The sequence below is a fragment of the Terrapene carolina genome, unplaced genomic scaffold, assembly GCF_002925995.2.
Source record: "Terrapene carolina triunguis isolate 2854851 unplaced genomic scaffold, T_m_triunguis-2.0 Scaffold66, whole genome shotgun sequence".
Taxonomy (NCBI): domain Eukaryota; kingdom Metazoa; phylum Chordata; order Testudines; family Emydidae; genus Terrapene; species Terrapene triunguis.
In genome coordinates this window covers 30,699,079-30,711,623 of record NW_020664417.1, presented here as the reverse complement: position 1 = coordinate 30,711,623, position 12,545 = coordinate 30,699,079, and the positions used below count along the sequence as shown (strand labels likewise).

The window sequence follows — 12,545 nt, the reverse complement described above, 5'->3', positions numbered from 1 at the left end:
CTAGAGCAATATTTTGGCTCCAAGACAAGAGAATGCAGCAGACAGTAGACAGAAAAAAAGACAGCCATGTTTGTTTTGGGTATGGGGATGTGGAGTTCTAAGGGCCAATGCATACCAGGGCAGAGGGAATTACAAGAAGGTGTGAAGACAGAATACACTTGCATAGGACAACTTCATAAATTCTCTCAGCTTCAGATTTTAGCCCAAGATATGGCTGTTACTTCATAAATTGGATTTATCAATAAATCATTTAAATTAATCACCATGCCCAGAGGACACTCAATGCTCAGAAGGAGCTGGAGAATTCGTGTAAATTTGTTATTAATAAGAGCTGGTACAGCAAGCCGCTAACAAAGGGCCCTCCCACATCGTACCCATTTTTTGTTAAGAGCTGCTAACGCTTATCCTGGGAGTTACAGAACAGTGGACCTTACACTTTGGTACCAAGAAAAAGAGTCATTGAAGCTTTAAGTATAGGCCCCATGTACACAGGGGCAAGCTGAACTTAAGTTCTTTAGCAAGGCCTGTGGGTTTCCACAGCAGCACAACAGACTAGAATTCTGCCTGCTCAGGACAATTAAAATGGAAGTTTGTAGTAAATTAAATATGAAAGAAGTAATACAATCAGAACGGTATCCCATTTCATTACATTTTAAATATTCACTTTTATACTGCCATTACATTTGTTTTCAACATGCTGCAGATTTTGCATTAACACATAATTTAACACCTACATTGTGCTAGTTGCCACAAGGAGTAAGGGATAAGGTGGATTTTTTGGCAGTTTAATAGGAGACAACTGGGGTTTTGGGGACCTGAGAGATGGTTTGGTATGTGGAATAAGTACAGTAGCTGAATGCATCTGCTTCTCAGCAATGAAATAGTCAAAATCTGTCAATCTTTAGGTTTCAGAATTAACTACCTACAAGTAGTGAAACCACTGGGGCAGTTTACCCCTTGTAGAACTATTATTTCAGAATGTGTACCGACATCAGTACATTGGTTATTTTCAGCTTATCTTTTGGAAGTCCACATCATGATCACAAAGACTAGAAATTTTTTTTTTTTTTTTTTTTTTTTAAATAATGAAAGGGTACACTGAAGCAATTCTGTGACAAGCTACTCAGCTGCAGAATCAGAGTCTACCAAGGGGCTCTGGCGGTAACATAGTTTGGTACATATGCAATATAAAAAGCCAGTCTAGATTTTGTAATATTAACCATTTTCCAATTAGAATGCTTTTGAAAGTCCTTGTTTATCAGCTATTAAAGCTGATTGGGAAGCATGAGTAAGAAGTTCCATCATGATAAAAACAGATTATTATGAGGCATAAAGATAGGGACTAAATGGACAATTTTCAATTTTGGGGGGGAACTTACATCTGCATAGCAGATCCACAAAATCCACACCCCTGAGAGAGGTAGCTATGCCATCCTAACCCCCAGTGTAAATAGTGGTAGGTCAACAGAACAATTCTTCCATCAACCTAGCTACCACCTCTTAAGGATGTGAATTAAGAACCCCTCCCCTTCAGTGTAGGTAGGGTCTACCCCAAACCACTGCTGCAGCTGTGCTGCTGTAGCATTTTCAGTGAAGACATACAGTTGGTGTGTAAGAGTTAGTAGATGAGTGTCCCAGTGATCAACACTAGGATCGATGTTAAGCATATTTGACATCTACTTAGAGAAGATTGTGATTTATGAAGTGGTAAGATTTACCAAGGATAAAATTATTCAGATTAGTCAAGAACTGTAAGGATTGTGAAAACCTTTGATAAGATATAACAAAACCGGGTAAATGGGTAACTTGACAGCAGCCAAGATTCAATGGTAGGCAAGTGAAAGGTTATACACATTGGAAATAATTTAAGTGTTCATGCTGAGGGATTCTTAAATAGTTATGACCTTACAGAAAATGTCTACTGACGCACAAATATCTCAAAAGATATTTGCTTAGATTACTGCCCAAATGAAAGAAAGTGAGCTAGGAGGCAGTATTAAAAAAATACTCAATAGTACACAAAACGCCTACTTTAAGATACTGACTTATTTTGAACAATATAATTTATTTTAGTCAACTCATTTTCAAAGCTGATACACAAGACCACAGAAGGACACTAACAGAAGTCAGAGGTATAAAGAAGATTTCCATAGAAAGATTAAAATGTTTAAGATAATTTCATTTGGAAAGACAAGCAAGGGAAAGCTAGAGGTATAGTAAACAATAATGAATACTTTCAAAGAGGATCAAATGCCTATTAAATAGTTCCCATAATATGAAAACAGATCTTAAGTTAAAAGGCAACAAATTTAAAACCGAAGGAAATTCATTATGCAACACATAATCAAACTAAGGTGCATTAATATGGAGTTTTTAAATACACCACTACCTTGATATAACGTGACCCGATATAACACGAATTCGGATATAACGCGGTAAAGCAGTGCTCTGGGGGGGCGGGGCTGCACACTCCAGTGGATCAAAGCAAGTTCAATATAAACACAGTTTCACCTATAACGCGGTAAGATTTTTTGGCTCCCGAGGACAGCGTTATATCAAGGTAGAGGTGTACTTTCTATTTCAGTCTAGAGGAAACAGTTAAATAAATCTAATTAAGCCCATTGCTCTGAAGTCAAGCTTAAAATAATTCAGTTTATTATTTCAAATCCAAAAGAAATGCAAATACAAATATCATGTGACATAACAAGGTCCTAATGTTTTGACTAAATTTTACTCAAACTGAAGCCACCTTTCAGTATCATCAGTAAACATTTGTGGCAGCTATGCTACTAAATAAAACTATAGTTGAGGTTTGCTTGGCACCATTCCCATTTAAGCCTCTCAATTGTTTATAAATACAAAACAAAAACTGCTTGTACTCTCTCAACAGCAATCCTAACTTTAATAAGTCCTGGAAATTGAAGTATATTTTTAAAATAATAATTCAGGGCCTTCAACAATGAACTCTGCTGGGAAGTCACCTCACTTTGTCTGCAATGCAACAGCAAAACTGAAATTGGGTTTGTTACTTCTGGGCACGATAAAACCTACGATTCATTCTTAGACATGACTTCTAATTCTACACTCTCCCTCATCTCCAAAAAAATCACTCACTTGACCCTGCAACTCTGCCACATTCCTTGAGGTTGTGAATCTGGTTACCATAATCCTTGGAGAAGCAAGAAATGTGGTAGGGTGTAGCATGACAACCATTCAATTTGGTCAGCCGTGTAAGGATGGGCAGGAACACTTAGAAGGGCATAGCTTACTCTCAGCCTATGTATAATGTCTTTAACTATACAGTCAGCGTGATGTAGATTGCAATCTCCATGTTTGTCCAGAGTAGCACAAGCTGTCAAAGTTCAATAAATAAGTATGGCCACAGTGTCAGTAGCAGCAAGAAGACATAGCCACATGCAACAAGTGAAGAGCAAATATAGAGGCAACTTTACTAAGAGATACAGATTGTTGTTTTATGCCAAAAGAGGTTAATATTTTTAGGTAAGGTAGGGGGAAAAGGTAGGGTATATGAAGTTTAAAATCTCAGGCTTTGTCTACACTAGGGAAATTCTGCAAAAATTTTGCATCATTGTCAACACTTATTCAGCTGAACCTGTTGTAAGACCAGCTATAAACAGTTTTGAGTACCACATCACCTAATTCTCTTACTAAATAGTCTAATTGACATGATACTAAGAACAGTATCAACACAGGGCTTCCAGTGTTGCAATGGTGGGAAACTTGACAAAAAACTTTTCCTAGTGCATAAGAGGCCTATGTGAAAAGAGACCTCTTAACTGAACCTATTTGAAATATACTGTGCAACAGACAGTGTCACTGAAACACAAACAAAATTCTTCAAATACTTTTCATACCCCATAAGCAGGCTTGGAAGGATTAGATTTTTATCAGTAAATGTTGGTAAGCACCGATTTCACTGTACACACCCAAATCGACAAATGAATATCTCCATCAATAATAACTGAAATTTACAGATAGGCAAAGTAAGAAAAATACTGCTCGATATCTTTAAATCAAATTCAAATTTATTTACTTTGTATATTTTGATGTGATGTTAACAATTTGTTTTAATTATTATAAACTAACTTTTGAATCTCAATATCTACGGTCATCAATTATTGTCTGACCCCCCCATAATTACATGCAACTGTGAACATTTAAATATAGAAAAATAAAAAATGCTTAAAATCCATAATGTTGTGCAACTTTGAAAATGTATATCCAGAAAAATAGAAAAATGCTTAGATATCAGTGGTTTATTTTTGTTGAAATTATAAAAAAATAAACATTGAATTCTGCCAAGCCAACACATAAGCAATAGCTCTGGCTAGCTTGTCAAGAGTAATATGAATATATAGTACAGATTCCATCAGATTACTTTATGACTACCAATAAGTTATCACTTTTTAGTTTTATCATTCATCTTATTGGTTTACCTGGAAAGCTACGTTCATGGGATTACACATCCTATTTAAGGCAGAAACTTTAAAAAAACCCACTGTGAACAACTGAAAATGGATGGACCTCATACATGTGCATAAAATGAACACAATACATACCTTCTTAATTCATTCATAACTTTGAAAGCTTTCTTCATATGCCAAGGATTCACTGTAACAGGGCAGTGTTTTTCAGTATTATCATCTTTCAGATCCACAGGCTTCTGATGGCAAAGTTTTGTACATCTGTAAACAAACAAGACAACCAAGTTTAGTTAACATTTCAGTCTACTTGAAAATCATGGTCCCAATTCTTTTTGCCAAACTCGCTTTGTACTCAGAATGATTTCAAATTCCACATTACCAATACCCAGTACGTGTTTTGGAAAATATACCAGGCACCTAATAATACTAGTCAGAGAAATACATCTAATAGCCAGGTTGATGATAAAGAAGAATGTTAGCCTAGTAAGCTCCATGAGCAAAGGCACTAGTGAGGAGCCCATCCTCCCCCCTACCAATCCTCAGCTTCTGGGAAAGGAATGGGTAATGGAATTTTTGCCTAGGTGCTGTCCCTGAGTCCAGTCAAGGCAAGGTAGAGCATCTTTCATCTAAACCTATGATTAGTGGTTCCCTGATCATAGCTGAGGCCTGGCCTGACGTGGGTGATTAACAAATGAGGGAGATCTCATTTCTTGGATAGAATTAAGGAGGTAAACAGATTAGGCTGAAAACAGAACTTTTGTGCTAAATAAGATAAGTAAATAGGTCAGTAGGCTAAAAAGACAATGTCTGAGCCAGCTAAGGTAAGAGGCAGAACACCCAGAGCACCATTTACTAACAATGGGTAAAATAAGTTAGAAATGAAGAGATGAGGTTGAGCATGGGCAATGCATGAACAGAGCATGCTGCACAGGGATTGGTTCCTGCAAAGTAACCAAGCCAATCCAAAAACATGTGATGCAATGTAATATGTAAATATATATAAAGGAAGAGGCTTTCTGTGTAACTTTGGATGTGTGGGATTTCCTATATCCACCTATACTTGAGCCTGATCAACTCAGGGTAGCTTTGCTTTGTGCCAAAAAAAAAAAAAGAATCTGAGTGACAATATCTGGAGTCAAACTGAGAATTGGATGAAGCATTCTCCCAGAACTGGACAAGGTGTTCTAGATAAACTGAGTGGAAAAGATCTCAGACGTAATCCCAGTACTGATAAATTTTTAAATCTCGCATACCCTTATCTGTCTGTTGGAAGAGAATCAGTTCACTCCCTTTCCCCCAGCCCTAGGCTGCTGCAACACAACATCTCCCACAGCTTCCAGGTCATCCTCCACCTTTGAAAACTCCAGCAGTTTTCCACATCAGCAACATGAAACTGACACGATTATGGGCAATTTCAGGGCTATCCACAAGACTCTTCTGAAGACAAGGAGTGAAACTGACTAAACTTTTTTTAATGTGTTACTGCTGCTTGAAAAGTCTCAGAGTAGCAGTAGAGACAACAAAGCTGTCTGAAGAACAGCATCACTTCTGTTTAGATTTGGCAAGTGATCTCACAACCATAAAGGTAAAAGACTTAACTTTTTAAAAGAATGTTTAAATTCTACAAACATTGTTTATACCAGCTCCTTTGCTCAGCTAAGCTAGCCAGTAATGACTAGGCAAGTAGATTTTCAAGCTATGCTATTGCCTATAATGCCTAAAGGCTGTGCTGCTATTCCCACAAAGGAGACAAATTACCATTTCACTCTGTTATACAATATTTACTAGCTCTCATATGTTCATCTGCACTACACAACTTTATTCCCTAACCTCAAAATTTCCCAACAATCAAGCATGAGTATTTGCCATTCAAATCACTTGTCGGAGGCAATTCACTCTGACACAAATACTTTAAAAGTTTACAATATCTTATAGTGAAGATTAAATCACTGCTTATAGTTTGTCATGTTTAAGTTTTTTTTTACCAAATTAGGTAAAATTTACCAAATTCAACGTAAGATTTAGGGACCTAGAACTCTGATCTGTTTTTTCCACTGCATCTGCTAGAGCAATGGTTCCCAAACTGGGGTTTGTGAATCCCTGGGGGTTCGCGAAATGTTACACGGGGTTCTCGGGAAAAAATTCCCTAATGGCAGACAGAGCTGTCCCTAGGGGCCCCGGGCAGCACGGGACCAGCAGCCTGGAGCCCCTGGACTTCCAAGAGCTAAGCAGATCAAAACAAGCATATCTATCACACTGAGGAGATTTAAACTTCAAGACTCCTTATAAGAAATGGAAAGGGAGGTGGATATTTTTTGCAGTTTTTAAAATTAAATAGGCAGCTAGTATTGTTTTTAAAATTATTATGAAGAACAAGTTTAAGCTTTGTTGTAACGTGCGTTGTTTGCCTGAACTGCTCAAGACCTGAATGCTCTTTGAGTTGGCTTCTTAAATACCTTCATGCTGTTTCACATCTGATACACCTTGATGAAACATAGGAGCCTTGTCTTATAACAGGCTTATTCAAAGTGATACAAGCTACGAAAGTGAGATCTTGGAAGAGTGTTGCCGTTTTCATAATGTAATTATTAATTATTTATCATAATAAATAGTGTGTAATAAGAATGCCAAAAACAAATATTTCCAAGATCACTGCTTTTATAATTTATACTCAGGTAAAGGAGAAAATCCCTGGAAATATTCATTTTTAAGAGGGGATTCGTGAGACTTGACATTTTAGTGAAAAGGGTTCACAGGTTGTTAAAGTTTGAGACCCATTGCGCTACAGTATTTTTCTGAGCATGTCTGAAGCAGCTTTAAAAAAAAAAAAAAAAAAAAAAAAAAGATAGCACATACATGAAGATAACGGCTACTTGAATTTAAGATTTAAACCTGTAATTCTAGATGCGCTGTATTCCCACAAATAGGAAAGCAAAGCAACTTTTACTATACCATTCAGGATTTTGGGTCTAGTAACATAACATTTTGGACCAAACTGCAAGAAAGACAAAAAGCACTGATCCACAAAGCAAGGTGGATAAAACTCAATGATTTAAAAGAAAAAAAAAAAAATCAAAAAAATCGGATTTTTTTAATTTAAAATCAGATTTTTTTTATAAAATGCTTTTTGAGGGAAAAACCTACCTAAACATAGTTTTAATTAAGATACATTATAGCTCAAAGATATCTCATCATGGAATAGGGATTATAAATTCTAATTCTATAGTATGAGACAATATATTCATGTAACGTTTAAGAAAAGTTTTGTAAATGAGTTCCAATAGTTCATGGATTAGGGACCCCAATCTTATGGGGTTCCACAGGCTTCTGTATAGATTATTTAGGTTAATCTTTCTATCTACCCAATGGGACTCAGTGCTCAGTCTAGAAGATACCATCAGAGATGCTTAATTTTGCAGTTCTCAAACTGTGGATTTGTGTCTCCAGAAGTAACATGCTTGTTAACAGCAAAAATGTTTTTAAATAAATCAATAATATATAGAGGTGAGAAATAACAGACCTCAACTCTATTGTCCCTCTGCAAATTTGTGTACACAGAGTCAATCCCTTACCTCTCTCTAAAAGTGCAAAGTTTCAAAAAGTTCAATGAATAGAAGATTCAGGGCCGGCTCCAGGCACCAGCCCTCCAAGCATGTGCTTGGGGAGGCACCTGGAGGGGGGCGGCGCTCACCTGGGGAGAGCGGGGCCGCAGCGGGCTCGCCGCCCTCCCCCGGCGCTCCGGCCGGCTGGGGAGAGCGGGGCCGCGGCCGGGCTCTCCGCCCTCCCCACGGCGCTCCGGCCGGCAGGGAAGAGCGGGGCTGCCCTCCCCCGGCGCTCCGGCCGGTCGGGGAGAGCGGGGCCCCGGCCGGGCTCGCCGCCCTCCTCCCGGCGCTCCGGCTGGTCGGGGACAGCGGGGCCCGGCCGGGCTCGGTGCCCTCCCCTGCTGTGCTCCCCGCCGGGGGGTGGGGGTGGGGGAGCGGTGGGAGGTTTTTTTGCCTGGGGGGGGCAAAAAAGCCAGAGCCGGCCCTGAGAAGATTGTTAGGGGCGGAATCCATCTGGACAAGGAGAAGAAGTCTGGAGATAAATGTGAGGAGTGAGGGACATATGCTTGTTTTGTTAAAATGTTATATGTTTGCTGTTGAAGAAAAAAATCCAGAATACTTAACGTTTTTGTTTTAGTTAAATAAAACAATTTAAATGTCTGTCTGGTGATGTTCTCCTCCTAATATAGCATGGCAAGAAAACCCTCCAAATATTAACGATTAACCCATTGAATTGGAGATATTTATGAAGTCATTGGGAGGTGAACTATCTGCTTCAATTGCCTTTGGTAAATGAAATAACCAAACAATCATTCATTTTCTGATATAGCTGTAAAACTAATCTGAAAAGTTTTCAAAATAAGTCACTGTTTAAAAATGTATAGTGTGTACCTTCTAAAAATGAAATCTACATCTATCTCTGAGTTGTTTCGAGTATGTATTAAGGTTATAACAACCAACAAGAATGCACTTTTATGTAGAAAACCATGATTAAATCGAGTCTTCCTGATTAGTGATTTAAATCATGATTTAAATCAATTTTATTTAAATCAAATCCACCCTGCCACAAAGGAAGAGAGAATCATCGATAGAAAGAAGTCAGCAGGAAAATATGGTTTTCTACTTCAAACCCCTAGCAACTTTAACACTTGCTACATTCTAGAATTTAAAAGTTTGTTTTACAGCTAACTTTTGGGAAGTGTCCTAAATGAACAGATACAATTCAAGTAAAAAGTGGTTCAGGGGGTAATTAGTAGAAAAATTTTGCATCAATGTTCGAAAAACCAACATTAGGAAGTATTTCTTCCTTACATCTATCACTATACTACAAAACACCTAAATACATCATCTGTAGTGCATTTCTTTTAGAGTAAACTTTAATTTTCCAGTTTATATGTTGTATATAGGGATCATCATTCAGAAATAAAAGCAAGCAATCAAAATGATATACTACAGGTATTAGGCAATATATATTGCACCATAAGATAATTAACGGTGAAGTAAACATTTACCCTTTTACTTCTCTGCTTGCTTACAACACACATCCAAGTCAGCAATACCTCTTCTATCATAACTTCTCACACTCCAACGCAATACACCACACTCTAAAAACTTTAAGATGATTCCAAATGCTGTCTTTGAGGGTTTCCAGACACACTGGCTAAGGTGGAGGGGTTGATTACATATGAACCATAAATTCATAAGGAAGTGATGAAACGGTCAGATTCTAGGTTACAAAACAGCAATTTCATAAGTTGGCTATGATGTTATAAAGACCACAATGAATTAAAAAGCCCTCCTTAATATGCATCCTATTTGGGGGACTGCTTTACATACTTTAAATTACTTTGGATTTGTTTAGTGGTATCTCCAGCTGAACTACAGTTGTTTGTGACAGCAACTCTATTTTAGTTTTCTAGTGGTCCCATATCGGTGGCATCTGAGACTATATTGTAATGAGGAAGGTATGATGCACGTACATTAGACCACAGTGTAGACAGCCAGGGTGAACCTTAACCTAAGCATGGTGGAGGCATGTGGTTTGAATCTTCAATACACTGATGCTATAAAAGATCTTCCAGTTGTCCTGATTATCATGGTTAACTAAATAGGGTGAAAACAATGTGGTTGGCTGAATCAGAGGAATGCTCAGACTCATACTACCTTTTCTCTGCCTATCCTATTCATGCAGCCCTCCCCATTTGATGATCCTTGCTCCTCCTGAAATTCCAGGACTACAATAGCTACACTTTGGTGCTCCTGAGAAGTAGGTAAAGTTTAAACATTCAGGGGCAATATATAACCTCACTTGCATGGCAGATTACAACACACATGATGATGTAGGGAGAAAAGATATAATGCAGGATCTCTTACATCATTCAATCCTGGATTGGTATAAAAAATGGGAATCTAGATTTGTATATAGGCATGCAACACATTTATTGAATACCAGAAAACAACAGATGGGACCCAGTTTTCATTTCTAACTTCATATGTCAAAGTCTTCACCTGTCAGATCTTGGAAGAGCAGAAAGTGCTGCCATGTACACTGAGTAGAGTTTTCATAAACATATTCACTTCCATTATCCCATACACACCACCCCATCATGGTTAATTCCTTCTGTCCTCAATCTTTTGCTAACTCCTCCAAAATCCAGGCTCCTACAAGCAGCAAAGGCTGCAAGATTTGTTGCAGACAGGCCTCTTTTTGGAAGACAGCTTGGGAAAGCACAAATTTACCATAAGAGATAAAGAAAGGAACAGCAGGTGGTATATTTTTCCATTTATGCATAACAGTGTGGGGAGAAGGTGTCTGTGGCGAATTTTTGTTCAACTGCCTAGGTAACTGCCAAACCCTGGGTATTAGAGAGAAATATAAGTGAGGTAATACACTCCAAATCCTGGGTACAAAGGAGGTAATATGTTGCTTACCTGAATACAAAGAAAATATATGGTTGTTTGTTACAAAAGTAAAATTACTGCACCAAGGAGGAAAAGGGGTTTGCAAGTACCATGGGCAAGGAAGGAGTTACACACTTATACATAATACTATTGCTCAATCACTGGAACACACATTGAGCTTCAAATCTGAGGAGGTTTGGAACTATGGAATTGGTAACATGTTGTAAAATATTGAGAAGCAGAAAATATACATACCTACATAAGCCACTGATGCAACTGCTTATTGCTTAGCAACCCTGCTTTTAAAAAAAGCCACTACATCCACATGCCTTGAACACTCTAGAAATCTCTTAATGTAGTAATACATCTCAGTGCATGCTCTAACAGGTGTACATGCATATGTATGCATACACAAAACCAGCAAATGAGTGTGGGTGATACTTTAAATGTTTCATATTGTCTGCAAAACCATTCTGCATAAAACAGATGCTATAAAAATGTCTATAGGTAATGCAAAAATGAGAGAATCTCAGTCAAGATGAGGGAAATCTAACAGGGTGGTTACACATTTCTCTTGAAGGCATCCTTAATGAGGGTGCTAGTCCCCTCCTTGGGAACAGATTTTAAGGGCATTCCTTAGCATCTCCTCTCCTGGTCTTATGGGATGGGAGTGCATTTTATCATGTTTTCTGCTGACCATTTTTAATCTTGCTCACTTTCTGCAATCTCCCTCATTCACTCGCCTCTGCTTATGACAGCCCTTAAGAGTTATTTATGAAACACTGCCATGCTTGGCGCTGTACAAGGTACAACAAGACAGTCTGCCCCCTGAAGATCTTACAGTACTAATGCAAAACAATAAGTATTATTAAAATCCTATCAACACCTTGCCCACTACTACGTTTTACCTGTTGGGTGCTTCTGTTTTGAGATGTGCCAGGCTTTAACGTGTCCTAACGCCACCAGGGCAGATGGGAGGGACCCAGAGCCAGCCCGCAGGTGGGAGACGCGCATTCTGCCGGGTCCCTGGCAGCGGCGTCCAGGGCTCCCCTGCCAGGATCGCGCTGGCACAAGCGAGGGAGCGGGAGGAAGGGGGACGAGCCCGAGCAATGGGCACTCAAGGCACCGCGGTACCTGGTGACCAGGAGGGAGACCCCGAGCCACAACTGCCGCCTCCCTCCAGGCAGAGGCTACCGGAGACCAGGACGGGGGGGAAGGGGCCGCTCTCCAGCCCGGAGGCCACGGAGAAGACATCGCCGGGGATTCCCCACGTCATCAGCAGGGCGCGCCCGGGGCATCCCCGAGGCCCCCCTCTCTTGCCCGCCCGCCCACACTCACACCGGCGGCAGCAGCATCTCCATCGCGGCTCCGCGCAGGCTTCCTCCTCAGAACGCAGGCACCGCACGCTGCCGCCAGCACCATTCCAGCCGTGCGCGCCCGGACACCCCCCGCCGCCCGCGCCTCTCCCCTGCCGGGCCCCCCTACCGCCGCCCAGGAGGAGACGGGCTCCCATCCATCTGCCCGCCAGAGCCGGGCTACGCTGCCCCTGCCGGGCGCCACTAGCTCAGCCCACTTCCGGGTTCCATCCAGGAGGGCGGTGACGGCGCAACGTCAGCACGCAGCCTCGCAGTGAACATAAGAACTTAAAAAGAACAGG

At 40.0% G+C, this 12,545-nt stretch overlaps 1 protein-coding gene across 1 annotated transcript in view; it reads right to left on the bottom strand.

Annotated features, from left to right (window-relative positions):
* The window catches only part of KLHL2 (kelch like family member 2), a 110,557-nt gene extending 98,250 nt beyond the window's left edge, over window positions 1-12,307 (bottom strand). The window contains exons 1-2 of the mRNA XM_024218927.1: window positions 12,227-12,307; window positions 4,581-4,706 (exon numbers count right to left, since the gene is read on the bottom strand). Of these exons, the coding sequence (XP_024074695.1) occupies window positions 4,581-4,706; window positions 12,227-12,249 (149 nt within the window). The 5' untranslated portion in view covers window positions 12,250-12,307. The remainder of the gene's footprint in view (window positions 1-4,580; window positions 4,707-12,226) is intronic.
* Between the last annotated feature and the right edge of the window lie 238 nt (window positions 12,308-12,545).